This window comes from Eublepharis macularius, chromosome 3 (genome assembly GCF_028583425.1).
Source record: "Eublepharis macularius isolate TG4126 chromosome 3, MPM_Emac_v1.0, whole genome shotgun sequence".
Classification (NCBI taxonomy): Eukaryota; Metazoa; Chordata; class Lepidosauria; order Squamata; family Eublepharidae; genus Eublepharis; species Eublepharis macularius.
This window is the reverse complement of record NC_072792.1, coordinates 57,272,594-57,293,223: the sequence shown is the minus strand read 5'-3', so window position 1 is coordinate 57,293,223 and position 20,630 is coordinate 57,272,594. Positions and strand designations below refer to the sequence as shown.

The 20,630-nt window shown below is 41.8% G+C and overlaps 1 protein-coding gene across 2 annotated transcripts; it reads left to right on the top strand.

Annotated features, from left to right (window-relative positions):
* The first annotated feature begins 218 nt into the window (after positions 1-218).
* Positions 219-20,348, top strand: GTPBP6 (GTP binding protein 6 (putative)). 2 transcript variants are annotated; one of them, XM_054974799.1, is made up of 10 exons: positions 219-361; positions 2,111-2,248; positions 4,656-4,726; positions 5,443-5,573; positions 10,939-11,009; positions 12,025-12,183; positions 14,788-14,996; positions 16,301-16,449; positions 18,173-18,325; positions 19,840-20,348. In XM_054974799.1, exons 1-10 carry the CDS (start codon positions 220-222, stop codon positions 19,997-19,999), a joined length of 1,383 nt encoding a protein of 460 aa, XP_054830774.1. In that variant the 5' UTR covers position 219; the 3' UTR covers positions 20,000-20,348. The 2 variants fall into 2 exon arrangements, with proteins under 2 accessions (XP_054830774.1, XP_054830773.1); XM_054974798.1 differs by having other exon boundaries at positions 219-592.
* Positions 20,349-20,630: the final 282 nt, after the last annotated feature.

Below are 20,630 nucleotides of genomic sequence, written 5' to 3'. Positions count from 1 at the left end.
CGTCAGATGCGTGATGACGAAGAGAACTTGATTCTCGAAAGCTTATGCTACAATAAAATTGGTTAGTCTTAAAGGTGCTACTGGACTCTTTTTGATTTTGCTACTACAGACTAACACGGCTAACTCCTCTGTATCAGCTTTTGTTTCTTATGGGACTTGTTTTGGGAGCGGACCGCGGTGCCCTGGGGGACTTAATGAATGTTACACGCACGAGTTGTTATGGGTTCTCGGTGGCGGCAACTGCTACTGCTGCGGCAGGGGGTCCGCGCTGCCTTCCCCTTTCAGCCCGTTTGTTCCGCGGTGCCTAGCCCGGCCAAGCTTTGGCACACCAGTGTGGTCAGCCGCCGCCTCTTGAATTGGGGTAATGGGCTTACTGGAGGAAGGCAGGGTAAGGGTGGCGGTAGATGGGGTGCAGGAGACGGCGAAGAAGACGAAGAGGAGGAGGAGGAAGAGGAGGGGGACGGAGAGCTTGAGGTCGTGGATGACGAGCTGCTGGAGTCGGCGCTGCCCCCTCTCCCACTTGGTGTCCAGAAGGTGTTTGTGGTACATCCAGCTGTGAAATGGGGGCCAGGCAAGGCTCGGCTAACGACAGGTGCGAGGCACACTGCCCGGCAGCAGCACGTGTCAGGATAATGCCGATGTTTATTGCCGTTTCTTATGAGGCTTCCCCATGTGGCAGCCACGACCTTAGCTGTGCTGCGTGTATGTTGCCGCCAGATGGCGAAATTGCTGCAGCTGAGCCTTGTGCAGTGGGTGACAAAACCATAAAGGGTTCCTGTTGATTTCTGCATATGATGCCGGCAAGCAGTTGCACAGATCCAAAGCACTTTTTGCTTGTGCAAAAAACTAGAAAAGAAAATCTTGATTTTTGCATTTGGACCCAAATTTATGAAGCAGATGTTTGTATGTCACAAAATGGTTTGTCTTGTATTCTGTTTTTCTGTATTTTCGTGGGAATTCTTCAGTTTCAGTGAATAGTGTCCAGAGGAGTTAATCGTGTTAGTCTGTAGTAGCAAAATCGGGGGTTCTGGGAAACTCTCAAGAGGGAAATGAGTATGAAACACACAAGATTCTTTGAAATAATGTTATTTTCAAGCACTATTGCTGAATATTTTCAAGAGGTGCCGGAACTCCGCTCTGCCGCGTTCCCCCTGAAAAAAAAGTCCTGAGCAAAATAGAAAAGAGTCCAGTAGCACCTTTAAGACTAACCAACTTTGCTGTAGCATAAGCTTTCGAGACTCACAGTTCTCTTCATCAGATGCATCTACTGGACTCTTTTCTATAGTGAATAGTGTGTTGCTTTTGGTTCTGAAAAGCCAAAGCAGCCTTTGTAGCCTTTTTATATTGATGCGCCCACCAAATGTATTGGCAGCCTTGAAATCCTTCTAGCAGGGATGAAGTAACCATTTAACTTACAGGGAAATTTCCTGGTGAGCCACTGCCCTGGAGCTGGAAGCTGTTGGCCAGGAGCAAAAACAACCAAGCTCTAGTAACTCTGCCAGAGCCTCAGGGGCATCCATGGCAATTATGTTTGGTTTCCTGCTCAGCTGCTACTTTTCAGGAGAAGCCATCAGTGTACTAATACCCATTGTTTGCACCACTGAGCTGAGGGACCCCTGAAGTGCTGGCATGTAGCGCCACAGGGGCCACTCAGCCTCACTTGTTCCAGGGCTATTTTCACTTATCAGTCCACTCCTGCCTTTTAACCACTTTCAAGGAGAAAGGTTTGAAACATTCATGAATGCTAATTTTCAAACATTAAAGCAATTTTCCTAGTATTACATCGCTCTTTGGGGAGAAATGTGAAACATCTGTAAATACATCAATAAATTTGATATTTTAATCTATATTGTACATTTCTTGTTGATTTAAAATATTATAGTGGTAAGTATTATAGTTTATATATGTACATTTGTAGTTACTGATGGATGGAAAAACCTGGTTACAAAATTCTACTATGCCAAAGTTTTTGGCTAGAGTTTTCTCTCTGACTTCAGAGGAGCTATTTTCAAGTACTAATTTAATCCGTTTTGTATTACAATGAGTGTTTATGGAAAAGTGTTATGTGATTAGGACTGTACTAATATATTTTGTTTTTACGATGTTACAGCTGAACTTCAGCTAGCTGAGGCTGTTGCACTCATAAACACCATTCAGAATTGGACAGTTTTAGATAAAATTATTCTTTCTACAAAAAACACTGACAAGCCTTTTATCTTCGGTAAAGGGAATTTCCAGCTTTTAACTGGTAAGAAGAAAATCCAGGTTCTGAAGCATTTTTCTCTTCTTTTAATTTGTGTTTGTGCATCATCAGGTTTCACTTTGCTCTGAGTAATCCTGTCATAGTTGATGTTAAAATAGACTTAACAATCTACATGGAATATCCACAAATTAAAATGCTTCACAGAAAGCTTTATTGTTCTGTGTAAATAATTAGCTGTGAAATGTGAATAAACCTAGCAGGTTTATGCTTGCCCATTAAGTATCTATAAACTAGAGGTTAGTTTAAATAGCTCACAAGACATGCTAAAGGAGTGACTTTTACTATTAGGTGAGAGAATGTATTCTGTTGGTTAGATGTTAGAGACTAGGCGATATCCTACCTCAGCTTAAGGAGACTACTTTCAGCCTAAGGGATTAATCTGTGAGTGACCCCATAAGTTGGAAGAAGTCTCCATAGCCTGGAGGAAGCCTTCAAATTTTGCTTCATGGAGTGGTAGGATACAGGCCACTGACTGTAGTGCCACCCTCAGATGCAGTCAAGGACTCTTGATCGTACAGTTGTGATTGTGGTTTCTGTCAGGAAAAGGCAAGGGCAGAGGACAGGGCACTTTCCATGGGTTTTTTGACCTTTGAGGGGGGGATTCATTGGGGCCAGGCCCAGCAGCAACCACCAGGAAACTTTATACTACAAGACTTACCTGATTCACCCAGGCCTGACTGCTTGCTACTGCTCAACAGCACCTCCCTCCCCCCAAAAAACCCAGTGTAGTGTTTAGAGCTTCAGAGAAGGATCTGGAAGACCCAGGTTCAAATCACCACTCTACTGTGGAAGCTCACTGGGTGACTTTGATCAAGTCACAAATTCACAGCCTAACCTACCTATCATGGTTGTTGTGAGGATAATATGGAGGCAAGGAGACTGAAGTAAGCTGATTTGGGTCAACTTAATGGAGAAAGGCAGTATATAAATGAAGTAAAATAATAAATATAGATGAAGATTAAGGGCAGATAAAAGATAAGTAGCTTAGTGGGTTTGAAGGAGAAAAGGATATAGGGAAAGGTGACCATATGGAGGAGGGAACCAAGAGGAGGAAAAGAGGAAATATTGTGAGGAAAGGGATCCAGGAAAAAGTTAATTAACCCCCACAAGTCTTTGCTGGTTCTCCACCTTGCAACTTGGCCCAGCTCAGCTGGCACCATGAAATAGGGCCATAGGAGAGAGCCTGACAGGAGGGAGGAAGGGTGATAATGGGAGCAGACAAAGATGAGTGAGAAGGAGAGAAGGAAGCAAGAAAAGGGGGAGAGGCTATGGGAGGCAAAGGAAAAAAAGAGGACATGGTAGTAGAGAGGGAAAGGAGATGCCCCTCGCAAGTCTTTGTGGGTTCCTGATTGTTTTACATAATTTCCACATTAAAGAAACATCATAAATGGAATTTCTCATTTTTATTATTGGGAGTTCACCAATAATAAAAAACAAACTCTTCACCCACTGGCAGAAGACAACAATAGAGTGAGACAGACAGATTTCCCTGGGGAAGAAGTTCCAAAGCTTTGGCACCACAAAACAGGAAGGCCCTTTCTCAAGTTGTCCCCATCTACTCTTAGATTGCAGTAGCACCCAAAACAGGGCCTCCAAACATGACTGGAGTGGATGGGTAAGTTCATATGAAAGTAGGCAGTCCCTCAGGTATGCTGGCCCAAGCCACGTAGGGCTTTAAAGCACCTTGAATTGGCCCAGAAGCAAATTGGGAGCCAGTGTAGATGGAATGAAACTGGAGTGATATGAATATGATAGCAAACTATTTACCTACATGGAGTTTTATTCAAGGAAACCAACTGTGAGGTAATTAAACATTATACAAGGTGGTATCATAGAATGTCTTGGTTGCACAAAACAAACATTAAAGATTAGGACTGAACCTGCAAAGGATGAAATATTAAGTGCAAACAATATGCTTGGAGAACCCCAGAGACTCAACCTTTGTGTTTGTAGATATTGTCCCTTGCAGTGAAATCATTGTATAGTTTTCCAAATGTTATTCATCAAAAAATACTTATTTCATAAACTGCAAGTATAATATTGTAGGCTGCAATCCTATATGCAGATCTACTTGAGTGTAGGCTCCGTTGAACTCATTGAGACTTACTTGCAAGTAAATAAGTTTAAGATTATGCTGATGTCAGGCTGTGTAAAATAACCAAACCAAATAAGAGATTTCTCTTGATTGTAATTGTTAAGAGAACTTTACCCTGCCTGAGCATGTGAATTGTCCCTAGGGATGAGCTTGATACAGTGTGTGCAAAGTAGTGTTTAGTAGAGGATACATACTCTATTTACGTCTGTCTATATCTTTCCTGTGATAAAAGAATGCAGTTTTTAAAATGTCGATGCTAATTGTTATAAAATAATATATTTTAGTAATTTTTTTTAGAGAAGATTAAAGAATTGCCACATGTATCAGCGGTCTTTGTGAATGTAGAAAGACTTTCTCTTCGCACTAAGGTAATTGCAAAACTTGATAGTAAAACAAGTCTACCTTTATGTTTTAGAGTTTGCATTTGTAATGTGTTTTTAAAGTATCCATGAAGTACACATGTGCCTAAATCTGCATGTTAGTGAAGCACTTGTAAATTAGCGAGCCAGTTCTAATTCTGGGTTATTATAAAATTGCTATCCAAGGAGTTTAGTGCTGCTGTCTGTTTGCATTGACTTGGAATAAGCCCAAATTAACGAAATGAATAATTATGCTTAGAACTGGACAATAAAAGAGTAATGAGCTTGATTACCTCGCAAGTAAGTTTATCCTAGGTTTGAGCCCATAAATGGAAAAACTGACTATACATCTGTGCTGCTATCTTTTTGCTCATGCCTTTTTAATGTACACACACACAGCTGGTCTAAAGCTCATCTGACAGCACCTTCAAATATTTTCTTGTGATGAGCAGGAAAATGCTCAATAGGATGCCTCATCTCATAGCAAGTACTTGTTATGCTGCAGAGGAGTAAGCTGATTGTGAGAAAGTAACCTTGGTTCTGATAAAGCAACTTTCAAGCTGTCTCATGGAAAAAGGGTTATAGGAAAGTTCTTTTCTGGCTTTTTCACTGGCAGAAGATATTCTGGCACATTTGTCATCAGATCATTAAGAAATTCCATGGATGGAAATTCCATGATGGTTAATAGACAATATACAAATCGTCCTTTTTTTTCTTATTTAAAGAAAGAATTAGAAGAAGCCTGGGAAGTGGAGATTTTTGACAGATATTCAGTTGTTCTTCATATTTTCCGGTGTAATGCTCGGACGAAGGCAGCAAAACTTCAGATAGCATTGGCTGAAATACCAGTTCTAAGGTAACAGAAGCAGTACAAATAGCATTTTAGTATCTCAGTAGAATAACGAAAGCAGTTCATACAAAATGCTGCATTCAAATATGAACAAACCACAGTCCATCATGTAAAGAAATCCTCAAGTTCATATGCTCCCTCCCTTCCTTTCCACACATGGATTCCCATGTGTGGAGCAGAAGTTCCTAATTTAGGACTTGTTCAGTCTAATCACAATTTGTTACGGGTTTTTAAACAAACTGTGGTTTGTTGTTGCCTAAAACAAACTCCAGTATTTTAAACCAGCCAGATTCAGAAGCCACAGCAGATAGTAATGAAGAATTCTGAAATCACAAAACAAATTGTGCTTTCTTCATTGTGCCTCAATACAGCCAGTGACTAGAACTGTGATGTGGTTCAGCTTGTTCTCTGGCACAGTAACTTTAACCGCATTATACAGTTTAAAATGTAATAGAATGTTTTGTTTAGTTCTTACCCACAGGCATACAAGTTAGTTTAACCTGCCTATTAAAGGAATGATCATAGAGAATAATTAATTTATCCCAAGCTGCTAGGTGCATCTTAAGTGTTCCTCTCTTTTGAATACAACAGTCATGGGGATAGGATACTGTTTACTTCTAATTTATTATCAGAAGGTGCACTGAAAATGAATTGTATGAACTGAAGGAGACATATGAATGACTGGGCCCCATGTAACATAGAACTTCATTTTCTCTCCGCACACTTGTTTGGAGTGCAAGACCAAAAGCTTCTCTCTATAATATGTAACTTTGCCTTCTGTCTTTTTAAGAGAATTTTATGTAGGCAACTAGGCATCTTTAGCTGAGCATCTAATTTTTTTTTTAATTTGGCCTGCCTGAATGTGTTGCTGCAGGAGGAGAGAATTGATTGCTTGCATAACTGAGACATGGTTGGAAGAAAATAACATGGTATTCCTGTGTAGAGGTGGGCATGAATCCAATTACGACCCAAAAAAACGCACAAACCAGTCCAGTTTGTGGTTTGCGAACCACGGATCATGGAAGCTCCTTTCTACGAACTTCCACAAACTGGTTACTGGTTCGGGTTCGTTTGGGTTGTATTGCAAAAGGGGCAGTTTAAATGGCCATTTCCCTGAGGAAATGGCCATTTAAACTTTTCCTGCAGCTTCCAAGCGGCAGGTCTCTTTAAACTATCAGCTAGCAGGCGGCAGGGGGGGATCCCTGATAGTTTAAAGGGACCTGCCACTTGCAAGCAGCAAGGACCCCGTTTGCAAGTGGCAGAGCCCTTTAAACGGCCCACAAACCCCAGCCCCAGCATTGCCCCAGCCCCACACTTACCTTGAGGACTCTTGCGGCCTGCGGCTTCCTCCCCCTCCTCCTGCGAGGGGTGACAAGGCTGTTTTCGGCGGCCTCCACCCCTGCACAGGCCCACAGAGGGACGGAGGAAGCCGAAAACGGCCTTCCTGCCCCTCGCTGGAGGAGAGGGAGAACCGCAGGGGAAGGTAAGGGTGGGGGCTAGAGTTTGGGCAGTTTAAAGGGCCCTGCCACCGGCAGAACCCTTTAAACTAGCAGCTGGCAGGTTGCGAGGGGAGGATCCTCCCAGCCGCCTGCCAGCTGATAGTTTAAAGGGACCTGCTGCTTGCAAGGCAGGAAAGAGCCTTTTAAACTGTTAAATGCCCCTTTCCCTGCCACTGCTAAGTGACCGGAAAGGGGTATTTAAACCCCATGAACCACAAACTGGTTCGTAACTAGGCCCAGTTCTGTGCCAGTTCATGGTTTTTGGTTCGTCAAAATCCACGAACCTCATGGTTCGTTTTTTTTTAGTTCATGCCCATGTCTGTTCCTGTGCCACCTAACTCCACCTGATTATCCAGTCCTCCACTAACGCCACACAACTGACAGGGGCAGTAGAGTTTCTATTATATTCCAGGAGGCATTCAATTTCCGCAGACTCCCCATACAAACTATAGCAGGTATTGACTATATGCTCCTTTACATTGGGAACTATAGATAGATTAGGTATTCTGCAGGTTGTACTGGCCACCTAGCTCCCCCACAAGCATTCTTTCTGAACTGGCAGTGGTGCTCTCAGATATGGTGCTGAGGACACCTAGACTGACAGTTCTGGGTGACTTCAGCATCCATACTGAATGTTCCACGTCAGGGTTGGCCCAGGACTTCATAGCTTCCTTAGTAGCCCTAGGCCTCTTCCAAATAGTGACATGCCCTATGCATGAAAAGGGCCACAGCTTGGACTTAATCTTTTGCTCTGTGCCTTTGAAGAAATGTCCTCTTTTGGAATTAGAGATCTGCCCTGAACCATGAACTAGTGAAGCCACAGGACAAAATTGCCCTGATACCCCACAAAATGAGAGGCCCAGCTAAAATGGTCTGCCAAGAAGGCTCTTGGATCCCTCTGGATTCCAGAATGCCCTGGGGGATTTTGAGATTCCAAACTCAGGCTCCATTGAGGCTGTGGTGGAAGCATGGAATTTAAAGCTGCTTGAAGCTATAGACAAGACTGCTTCACGCTGACCCCTGCCTCCCTCGCAGTGGAAACCAGCCCTGTGGTTCACCCCAGAGTTGGGTGATCTAAAAAGGACTGGGAGATACCTAGAAAGATGCTGTCAGAAAGCTTGTGCTGAAGCTGATAGAGCATGCTACAGGGCCCACTGGAAGACTTATGAAGCTGCGGTGATAGCAGCAAAGAAACTTTACTTTTCTGCATCCATTGCATCATCTAATTCACGTCCATCCCAACTGTTTAAGGTATCTCGACATCTTTTGACCCTAAATCAGAACCTTCACTGGTTCAAGAACAGACAATTAGCAGCAACACGTTTGCATAGTTTTTTGCTGATAAAATAGCTCAAACATGCTCTAATCTGGAAGCCGCATAATAAAAGTGAGGCAGAAGTAATGTTTAATACACTGTCTGGTCCATTTCTGACCATTTTGACCCAGTTACAGAGATGGATACCGACAGAATTCTGGCACGTGTGAAGGCCATTACTTGTACTCTAGATGCTGGTTCTAAAATCTTGTAAAGACAGCTGAAAGGAACCCTTGATGAGTGATTCTGCACACGTTGGATAATGCACTTCCAATCCTCTTTATAGATCATTTGGAACGGATTTTTTTGTGTGCAGAACAAAAAATCCACCTCAAACGATTGATAAAGTGCATTGAAAGTGCATTTATCCAACGTGTGTGGAATCAGCCGATATCTATCATAAATCAGTCATTAACTCAAGGTACCTCCTTCAGTCTCTCAAAGAGGTGGCCATCTGCCCACTACGTAAAAAACTATCCTTAAACAACAATTATCACCCAGTCTGTAATCTGCCCTTTCAGGGCAAAGTGGTAGAGAAAGCAGTAGCAAACCAACTCCCTCCCTTCTTGGACAACTCTTATGCCTTAGACCCTTTTCAGTCTGGTTTTAGGCCATACTATGGGATGGAGACAGCAGTGGTGGCTCTAGTTGATGACCTCCACCTGATTATAAACAAAGGCCATGCTTCATTGTTGTGCTTCCTGGATCTGTCTGCAGCCTTCGATACAGTAGACCATGCCATCCTGCTGAGGTGTTTGGAGGCAGAAGTAGACATCAGGGGATGTCCCTTGGACTGTTTTAAATCGTTCCTCATGGAACGGAATCCAGTGGTTCTGTTGGAGACCAGCTATCCTCTGTTTGGGAATTATCTTGTGGGGTGCCACAAGGCACAATATTATCCCCTATGTTTTTCAACCTCTATGTAAAGCCTTTAGGGGAACTCATCGGTAGCTATGGAATTGGATGCCATCAATGTGCAGATGATACCTAGCTCTATATCTCACTATCCAAATCCCCGATGATGTAGTAGAGATACTAAATCACTACTTGACAGCAGTTGTCAATTGGCTGAAAGCAAACAAATTGAAATTAAATCCAGACAAGATGGAAATGATGCTGGTTGGAGATCAGTAGAGATCTTGAAGTTCGTTGTGATTCCGACTTTTGATGGGGTTCAATTGACCCTTAAGAGCCTAAGGGTTATACTAGACGCAGCACTGCTGCTAGAGAAGCAAATAAATGCAGCTGTAAAAAAAAAGCCTTCTCCCAACTCATAGCCTGCAATATGGCCCCATACCCTGACACAGCTGATCTGGCCACCTGGATTTATGCCACAGTGACAATGAGACTAGAGTACTATAATGCGCTCGACATAGGTCTTCCTTCAAAGTTGACTCTTGAGACCCCAGCTGGTGCAGAATGCTTCAACTTGTTTACCCTCAGGAACTAGACAGAGCACGCCTATCACATTTTGCTGTCACTCCATTGGCTTCCCATCAGTTACTAGGCTCAATTCAAGGTCATGACTATCGCAATCAAAGCCCTTCGTGGCCTCGGCCCCTCATATTTGTGAGACCATCTCTTCGCCTGCATTCTGCCACAGCAGTTTCGCTCATCTGAACAGGGTCTTCTGCAGATACCACCCTGCAGTTGGGCAAAATCAACAGCTGCCTGCACATGTGCTTTCTCTGTGATGTCCCCCACCTTATGGCATGGCCTGCCTGAGGAGGTCGGAAAAGCTCCCACTCTCCTGCCTTTCCTCAAACTGTGCAAAACTGATTTATTCAGGAGGGTTTTCTACTCAGACTATAGGACTGTGTCATAAGAAATAGCTCAGAGGGATGCTTTGGTAGGGAGGGACAGGGACTATATGCTATGCTATTGTATACTGTAGGCTGATGCAGATATGTGCCACTAGGGAATTTCCACATTGCTTAACATGCCATGTAAATTAGTTATGAATTGTTACAGAAATATTTCATCTCTATGCTTGACTTTATGCTTACCTTCAAATTTCTGCTACTGTGCTTTGTGTCTGTGTTTACTGGATGTACTAACTGTTGTTCATTATTGTACCTGCTTGGTGAATGTCCTACCCGTTGATTGTATTGTGTTCCACTTGCACTATATAATCTGCCTTGGATCTCTGTGAGAAAGGTGGTCAATCAATAAAGACACCTCCTACATCACATTACCAGTTACAATGACATTTATTGTTCTTTTTAAAATGTATTAAAGTTACTGTCACAAAATGTTAAACTGGCGCAGTGTCTTTACTTTTGGGGTGTTTGTTATTGGTTTTGCAAACAATGAAATCTCTCATTAGGCCCTGGTTTAGAGTTGGACCCCAGCATATTTCATTATGTGTAAAAGTACCATTTGAAATAAGAGTCCTCATTCAATCAAACAAAAGTATGTTTTGGTATCACACAGCAAGACATTCAGTTGCTTTCAATACCTGGGTACAGACTTTAGCAAAATTGGGGCCATCATAGTTTAATGGTGAGATATTTTGTAATGCCTTGTAATGAAAAAATATTTTCTCTGTCCCTCACAGGACCAATGTGAGAAATGAGGTTGCTCAGCTGGATCAACAGAGAGGAGGATCAAGATACATTATGGGTTCAGGTAGAGTGCTCTTGTTGGAAATTCTCAGGTGGATTTTCTTACCCAGTCAAAGACCATTACTATTGTGATCAACTGAATGTTGAATCAAAGATATCACAAAGCCTTGTTTTCAGACTAAAGAGTTTGAAGCAAATATATCACAAAGACTTATTTTCAGACTAAGGAGTTTGCTTTAAAGAAGAAGAAGCCATGATAAACTTAGAGTTTTAGTATATCTCATTTTTCATACATTTTGTAATTTGAAATTCATCAGTTCTTAATCATACAACTTGTGCCATACATTATTTCAGATCTTCAACATGTAGCAGAGTCTTTCTGAGTCATGAATATTTATCAGTATGTTTAGCTTATACTTCAGTCACAAATACATTTTTTGGAACAAAGTTCCAGTTTTCACATACTATTTACATAATAGGAGGTGCCCTGTCAGTTCCTCTGAAGGTATAAATATGGGGAAAAATGAGTTGGAATTGGTTTTCTGAGATCTCTCAGGAAATGTGAGCTGGGAATGAAGGAACTGAACATGCTTTTCACTGATCTTTTCTGAAAAGTGCACATGAATCTCAGTAAATAAGCAGTGGAGTCGAAAGAACACTTTCTGGGAGTGAGCCCCCTGGAATACACCTGAGTAGGATTCTGAATACGCCTACTTAACATAACACTGTAAGTAACAGAAGTTGTCCCAGCTGCAGTAAATGGGTGTGGGCAGTCTATTTGCTATGACTTGATTTCAAACAAGAAATATTCTAACTTTTGTCTTTGTTTCATAAGTTGCTGGTTTTTCTATTTGTGCCATAGTTACCAATTACACAATTTAAATTATCATACTTAATAAGATGGAAATCTGGTCTGAAAACATCGTCATGATACATAACCAAAAATATTACATGACCATGAAATCAAGAAAGTGAAAACTGGAAACAGTTCAGGATATTTTGCAGAACTCTTTCATTTTTAGTGGTGGTGCAGTTTTTTTGCTTGTATGACCAAATGATTATTGCTTCATGCTTTTCAGGTGAAACATTCATGGAAATGCAACTTCGCCTCTTAAAAGAAAAAGAATTTAAAGTTCGAAGGGCCCTGGAGAAGCTTAGAAGAAAAAGATGCTTACTCAGAAGACAGCGAAGAAAGCGTGAATTTCCTATTATTTCAGTAATGGGCTACACTAATTGTGGTAGGTTACAAGACAAAATATTAAATGAGAAGTGTGTACTAGAATTCTCTTTTTAAATGAAAAGGCTTCCATATTTTACTTCCTGGACTTTAAACCTGCATATGTCAATGAAGACTTCCTAAGAATGTAGGAAGGGCTTTCTTGGTCTTTAATATAATGTCTTGTACTTCTAAAGTTCTGTTGTCTTGCTCCAAGGAAAATGTAAGGATAGTTAAACAGTCTGACAAAGTTAGGCTAGAATCCAAGGTATGACGTTCTTCTTGTATACTTGGGCTTTTCATCTTCTCTCTCTGGTGTCCCTTTAGTCCTTTGAAAAGTTACTCCTGAGAGTCCAGGACATGAAAAGCTGCATGGGAGTGGGAAATCAGCAATCCCTCCTCCCATTATATCCTCACAAGATCCCACTGGGATCTTTGGATCCCAATCATAGAAGCCAAGAGTAGAGAATGAAAAAATTTGAGGGCTTGTGAGCTGCTAAAAAGTAATGCCTTGGAACAAATGCCACGTATACCACAAATGGCTTCTTTACTACCAGCTGTTGCACCAGGCACCCCAAACTGTGCTTGCTCAACTCCAAAGCATCTAAAAATCCATTATGGGATTCTCTAATTCCTGAAAGGAAATTTTATAAAACAAGGGTGTGTGTTGCATGTACACTTTCAAATTTCAACCCTCAGTCAATCATAAACAATAGGTACTGAACATCTGTTCCTGTTCCAAGTTGAACAAACATGTCTTTGGCCATTAAGTAAGAACAAAGAACTATTTATGGGTACCCTGTCTCAGAATACATCTGAAAGAAGAGAACACAGAATTGTCTGCATGCTATTTTTTATCATACTTTGCCATTTGTATAAACTTCCTCCATTATAAAAATGTTAAATAAATTTCTGGTGTACCTTTTGTCATTAATAGGTTTAACTTTGTCAGTGTCAAACTGTGCCTCTGCCTTCTGGCTATGCTTTATGGGGGTGGGGGGGTTGATATGGGGGTGGGGGGGTTGATAATCTTTTTAAAAATAATTTTAAATAATTTCTTCTTTTTAAATATCAGTGTGGTGGCAGCCCACGTTTTCTCTTCTTTTGGCCTTTGACTGTACAGGAGTGCCAGAAATAGTTGCCGTAAAGCACTGTGTGCACCACTTGAGGCCACACATCTGTCCGTCGGTTCTTGAACTTTTGGGGTTGTTGCCCATGCTTTGAGTCTTGTTCCTGCTTTTCAAATCTATTTACAGGGAAAGCCAAAAACATGAAGACTGTCTGTTCTGTGAAGTATAGATCTCCAGATTGAATTCACACATAGCATAAGGCTTACACATACTTTGCAATTCATTAGCAGATGAAATAGGAATTTAGCATGGATAACAAACATGTCAGCTATCTTGGTTCTTCTGGTTTGTATCTCACATGGAAGAAGTAGCCATGGCCCTCAGGCGTGCAGCAAACTAGGAAGCTGCATATGCCTAACATCCTAGTAGAGGTGTTAAGCTCTGCCCACCACCCTGGGAGATACAGGGCAGCTCTCTTGGTGTTTAGGGTGTAGCTTCCTAAAATACACAGAAAGCACAATCGCTTGTATAGGTCTTTGCTTCTTGTGCTTTCTACTTGGACCAGCAGTAGTATTAACAACAGGCAGATGGATGCATTTGGGCTGCCACAAATCAAAGCAATAGCGGCTAAGAAAATCTTGAGGGCTGCATTTGCAGCTAAAGACAAAATTAGACAAGATGCAGGGAGATCCCCTGTGTGTTTTCTTTGGTTTATAACCATTTGGGTCAGAGTCACTTTCCTTTTTCCTCCATTTCCCCCCAATTTTCCATGCTTTTTTTAAAACTCTAAAAGCCCTCTGAACCGACTATTTGCCCTACTGGGAGAAACAAAAGCACAGCTTATAAGTTTTCTCCAGCAGAGCAAACTGCAGCTCCAGGGAGGTTCTTTAAATCCAGAATTTAGTGCATAGGGAAGGGATTAAACCCTTCTTTTGCCTGCACCATGGCCCCTGCAATTGTTATTTATGAATGTTTTTTACAAAGTTCTCTGGAGGTCAATTTGTGGAACTCTCAGCGAAGTCTTATCCTAAGATATGAATGCAGCCCCACAAAGAGCCTCTCCTTTGCTATCAATGCCTCTACCCACGGGGCATTGGTGAGTGGATGAAAGAGGCAGTACTCGTAGTGCTGTTGCTTCTGTGGCCCTAAGATGGGAAGAGAGGACTAGCAAACAGGGCGGCTGCATAGGAAGAGGAGAGATCTGCTGAACTTGTAGCATTCCCTACCATCAAAACCCATGGAAAGGCTCATAGACCCACTGACCTTAGTTGTTTTTACAGATGCAAATCTGTGTTTGCTTTTTTTAATAATTGGTTAGGGTGATGAGGAAGTGTCTGGCCAAGGAAACAAGGGGCCACTCCCTGACAGCTTATTTGCAATGCTGATGTTATGTGTGTGCAGGCATGTAGATGGCAAATATCACGGAGACGGAAATGCAGCTGCTAATCTGAGGGTGTGTTTGTGCTGCTAATCTCTGTATATCTTGTTACGTCTTTTCCGGTAGCAGTTCAGTTTATGTGAATCAAAGTATCTATTATTGCTTTGGCTTCTGTTAGGGAAAACTACTCTGATCAAGGCCCTTACCGGAGATTCAGCATTACAGCCACAAGATCGACTGTTTGCCACATTGGACATTACAGCTCATGCTGGCTATCTGCCATCACGCCTCACTGTTCTTTATGTTGATACTATTGGATTTCTCTCTCAATTGCCCCATGACCTTATTGAATCATTTTCAGCTACACTAGAAGATGTAGCTTGCTCGGTACGTACATGGATGAATTCTTAAAGCCATCTAACACACATCTTTGAGGGGATAACCTGCTCTTAGGGGGGTACAAAATATTGTGATACCAGTGCACAAAGCTCTTGCTTCTGAGTATCCATAACTTAAGTTTCAATTTGACATCCAAAAACAAAATGAGATGGTTTTATCCTCTATTTTGGTGACTCCATTATAGCAAACACTTCAGCACTGCTCTGTGCTGCTCTCTCTAATCACCTTCTTACACTTTACAGGTTTTCTTATCTGTTTATGTGGATAACCATTGTATGGTTATTTTTTGAAATGGAGTATTATCATGGTGCCATTTTGAAACAACTTTGAATGGACTTGTGCTAGTTATTACACTATCAATAACACAACATGACCAATGGTTATGTGTTGACTTCCAGAAAAAGACACTGATATTTTGAGCTATTTGCCACTAGAGATGGGCACGAACCAGAAAAAAAAAGAACCGTGCGATTCGTGGTTCATCGCATTTCACAAACGACGAACTATCACGAACCTGCCCCAGTTCACGAACCAGTTCATTTGGTTCGTGAAAACGTCACATCCAGGTCAGCAAATTGTCACTTCTGGGCCAGCAGAAGGCTACTTCCGGGTCAGCAGTAGGGCTGCAGGAAGTCCATCCCCTGTTGCCTAGGAAACTGATTGATCGGCGCCAGGCTGTCTGCAGTGATGAACCAAAAAACAAACCAAATGAACCAGCCTAAAGTTCATGACGGTTCATCAGAAATGGGCTCTGACGAACCACGAACCAGCCCGGTTCGTCATGAATTTTGGTTTGTATTTTGGTTCGTGCTCATCTCTATTTGTCAGTATCAGCCTTCCTGGACATTAGAAGCAAGGAAGCATGCTCACACACCCTCTCCTCACTATATTTCTATACATGGGAATGCCTCATAAGAGCAGTGTGATTTAAGAGCAAGAGTGAAAATGGTTTCCCTTTGTGTGCGAGTTGCAGAAGCTGTTAACAAGAGAACATTTTCAATAGCATTTTTCAGTTATTTTCCCTTTTGTTTAAAAACGACTCAAAGTTTTGAATAAGAAAGCAGAGTTTAATTTTACTTAGAATATATAATTAGTGTAAGTATGCAAGGGAGGAAAGTGGTTCCTACTTCCTAGTATGGAAAGGGGTTGTACTACAGACTATACATAATCTCCAACTTCAAGTTTAGTTTTAGCTTTCTGCCTTATCAGATAGCAGAGCAGAACATTTATTCTGCTTTCTTGCCTTTGTTTTAAATAATAACTTATGTGTTTCTGTTTGTTTCCTTTGCTAGGATTTAATTGTCCATGTGAGGGACGTTAGCCATCCAGAAAGTAACCTCCAGAAGGAGAGTGTGCTGTCAGTTCTCCAGAACCTCAGTCTTCCCAGCCAGCTAATAGAGTCAATTATTGAAGTTCACAACAAAGTAGATTTGATAGATAGGTAAGAGGTGGAATAGACCTTTTGAAATATCATTACATTCCATGTTTTAGCCTGTCCAGTCCACAAATATAATCAGATTAGAGTATTCAGGATAGTCTATGGAGCAGTAGCATTTGTGTCAGAATTCTTGGCTGTATTACTGACACAGTGTAGTGGTCCCATTAGGTTTCAGTGAAACAGAATTCCAACTTGTGTCTTAGTTTTAAGGCATTCCCATTCAGACAACCAAAACAGAATGAACGCAAAACAGTATCTATTTATCTATTAAAATATATCTACTCTGCCTTGCTCTTGTAATTCCAAAATTAAAAACATACTTTACAATTAAAATTCCATTAAACCAAACCAAGTATATGTCCACAACGTAAACTCATTAAAAGCCCTCGCAAATGAAACAGTCCGTATAGGCCTTATTATGGTCCAATGATTTCTTAAGAGTTCTAAACATACTAAAATGTTAGCTAAGTCATGACATCTTTGGCTTAACTGGTTTACGAATGGGCCTTTTTTCTTTATCTCTTAAAAAAGAATGGTTCACCTCATTTAGGTGTGCACTCAGAAAATAAGACAGGTCATAAAGTAATTTTATAAATGTGTACAATCTTTAAGGGAAGAGATAGAGGAGCTATTGTAGTAGAAGTGTTGTAAGAGAGAAGGAATGATTCAGGGTTATTGGTATTCAGTGTTGACAAAGAGCTAGAAGCACACAAGGTGAACGTACAGGAAGTTGAATTCATATATGAATTTTCCCACTCTTCTAACTGTCTCTGGAGCTCATGAATTATCCCAGATAGAAATTTCCTAAACCTAAATGCTAGAACAGTTTCCTAGAACAAGGCATTAACAATATGATCATCTGCAGGTCACAAAAAATGTCCTTTTTCAGAACTAGCAACAGAGCCCATTGTGTAAAAAAATACAACGGGTTCTAGCAGTGGGGCCTTGGGAGGGTCACACCTGTGCAGCCCTCCCAAAACCATGGAGGTAGCACGCCGATCCTTCCCGTTGCTTCCATGGCTGCAGAGGTGCAGCCCTCCCAAGGCTGCACACCAGGCTGCAGCATCACGCAGGGCCTTGTTACCACCTCTGCAGCTCAGCGTGCCTCCCTGTTGCCTCCGCAGTGGTGCAGCTCCCCCCCAAGGCTACATGCTGGGCTGCAACAGCAAGAAGGCCCTGTGTGATGCCTCCGAGGCACTGCGCACCTCCCTGTTGCCCTTGCAGCCACAGTAGCATAGCCCTCCCAAGGCTGCGCGCCAGGCTGCAGTATTGCACAGGGCCTTCTCGCTGCCTCCGCAGCACTGTGTGACAGGCCTCCCCGCTGCCACTGTGGCAGCAGGGCCACTCATCAGGCCGTGGTGCTGCGCTACCTCTGCGGCCCCTCAGAAGCCTGGCGCAGGTGGCAAGGAGGCCTGGCACTGCCCTACCAATACCCCACAGCAGTTGCGACAACTGATGACTCGCTTATTATCCTGGCGCAGGTGCACTCACAGACCCCTCAGTGCTCCTATGCCAGGATAAGTGAGTCGTCGGCAACACGGTTAGCCTTTATATTTTAAGAAGATTGGAGAAAAAGATGAAATGTTTGCTGTGATGTACAATTTTGAATTTGCAAGACATATAAACCCTTCCACCCTTAGGAATAACAGTTTATCACTACATTCCTGTTTTTCAACAAGTTGCTGCTTGCACTGAGGTTGCCTTTCTGTCTGCTGCTTTCTCCTAGCTATCATTCTACTGAACCAAATGCCATAGCCGTTTCTGCTCTCTTGGGGTATGGATTAGATGTCTTGAAAGAGGAAATTGAGAAGACAGTTTTGAAATTAACTGGGAAGAACATTCTCACAATTAAAGTCGATTTATCTGGACCTCAGCTCAGGTAAACAATATATACAACTGGCCAGGGAGGAAAAGAGGAAGGAAGGAAGACAATCAAGGTTCTGTTTCTCAGACACCATTCTGCTTGGCAGGGGGGAGCATGCATAAGCAAATGATTATCTGTCATGCTTAAGCCATTCTTGGATAACCGGAGATAATTGGACCTTGGAAATATTTAATATTTCTTGCATTGACTTCAGCATAGGCAACAAGACTCACATGAAGAAAGAGTCTCTAGTTGAGAAGGTTCTTTTTGCATATGTTTACATCCCTGCATCCTGATCAGGGTCTATATCCTTCTAAATGTCTAAATTTGGCACAGAATGCAACAGCCTACCTACTAGTTGGGTTGGTCTTGTGCAATGTTATTCCTTTTTTCTGCTAATTATAATGATCGTCAATTTGTTTCTAGGCTCAATTTAAAATGCTAGTTGACCTTTAAAGCCTTAAGTCAGGGGTCGTCAACTTTTTTGAGTTTGCAGGCACCTTTGGAATTCTGACATGGTGTGGACAACCTCAAAATGGCTGCTGCCACAGGAGACAGAGCCAACTATAAAATATCAGAGAATGAGGCTATGCATAATTCTAATAGTAACTCTTCCAACATTTCAAGTCATAAACTCTGTTTAATAGGATGCCTTTTAAAAGGAACATATTGTTTAAAAAGATCTTCTTGCATACACACAGTTTATCTTCAATCACGCAGTGAAGATCCTTGTGCTATGGTGGCAGCTGCTGTAAAAGCAATTTTTACAAAATCTACACACCCAATCAGATCTCCAGTGGCCAATCAGAAGCCCTGTTGGGCACAAGCCCCACCCGGCTTGCCCACTTTCTAAAAACACTTGCTGGGCCCCAGGAAAGGTGTCAGCTGGTGCCTTCTTTAAACTCTGAGGGACCAGGATTGTTAAGGGAGTCCTTACTCCTAAGCAAATCTACCTACACATCCAAATCTGTAACAGAGGCTGTTCTCTGGCAGAAAGTTGTTGATTGGTGAGGTGGAAGGCAGCTTCTTCTGTGGTGCCAAGACTATGGAACTCCTTCCCAGAGAAAGCCAGTCTTGCACCCTCCCTAACAACATCTTGATGGTAGTTCTCCTAAAATGAGAGAGTTCTCATTTTAGGAGAACTCTTGGACCTTCCACATATGTTCGAATGCTGCTACTTGTACTTCCAGTTCTCCTAATGTGCTGCAGTTTGGATTGTTGTTATTAGGAAGACATGTTTTACTGCTTTTTTCTGGCTCAGTAGCACATCTTATGTATTTGGTGTGAATTGTGTTTACAGGCATCCGATACCAGTCTATGTATTTGCTGTTTTTGTTTCTTGTTACATTTCCTGTTAAAACCACTCTGAGTGCTTTAGCAATTGAAAGGTAGGATCAAAATATTAAATGTAGCAATTCAGCCAAAAGGGGAATCAAAATATGCAGCTCGCATCACAAAAATTATCCCCCTCAAAAATATAACAAGCAGCATTGAATTCCTATCAGACATAGGCTGTTTTATCATTTCAGCTGGCTTTACAAAGAAGCAACAGTGCAAGAGATGGATGTTAATCCCGATGATGGCACAGCCAGTGTGAAGGTGATTATAAGTAACTCTGCCTTGGGCAGATACAAGAGACTGTTTCCCTTATCACATTGTTCTTCCATTGGAAAGAGGAATCCTGCCTAATAAGACAGCATTTTTTACAGGTAAAATGCAGAGTACTCCTCTAGAATACAGAGTTTCATCCTATTTCTGTTTTGAATCGGTCAGCACCTGCTTGTCATGGGAGGAAAACAACTTCTGTGCAAAATTTTTAATAAATTTCTGGTTGAAATTGCAGAAAAGAACCAACTAAATATGTTTTGCCCCAAAATATGGGATATTTCAGCTCAACCTGTAGTAAAAGTATCCAGTCTGTACAAAACGCCCACTTATTCTAATGGGTATCAATAATTTTTTCTCTGACTTCTTTCAATAGATAAGCAAAAGTAATTTATATGAGAAACTGAAAGCATGCCCGCTGCAAAAATGCTTAAGTACAATAAAAAGCTAAATATACTTCTTTCAGGATTTTTTGTATATAGATTTACTTATATATTTCATGACTGTGGCTTGCAATACCTGTTCCTACAGGCAGTACTGGGCTGGGCTCCTCTAGATACAGCTGGGTGAGCAAATGCATTAACTAAGCCAAATTCAGAATGCTAGCAGCAATTTCTATGACCCCCCCAGCACTCCCCACCCATGGCTTTATTGTAGAAATTGGTATGATTCACATATTACACATCCAGTTAGAATATACCTGGACTGCCTATGT

What these genes read in the sequence shown, in the direction of transcription:
- GTPBP6 (XM_054974798.1), top strand. Translation starts at nt 220, where the DNA reads ATGGGTTCTCGGTGGCGGCAACTGCTACTGCTGCGGCAGGGGGTCCGC. An exon ending in AAGATACATTATGGGTTCAG is followed by an intron (nt 11,010 to 12,024) that starts GTAGAGTGCTCT and finishes CATGCTTTTCAG; the next exon opens with GTGAAACATTCATGGAAATG. An exon ending in TAGAAGATGTAGCTTGCTCG is followed by an intron (nt 14,997 to 16,300) that starts GTACGTACATGG and finishes TTCCTTTGCTAG; the next exon opens with GATTTAATTGTCCATGTGAG.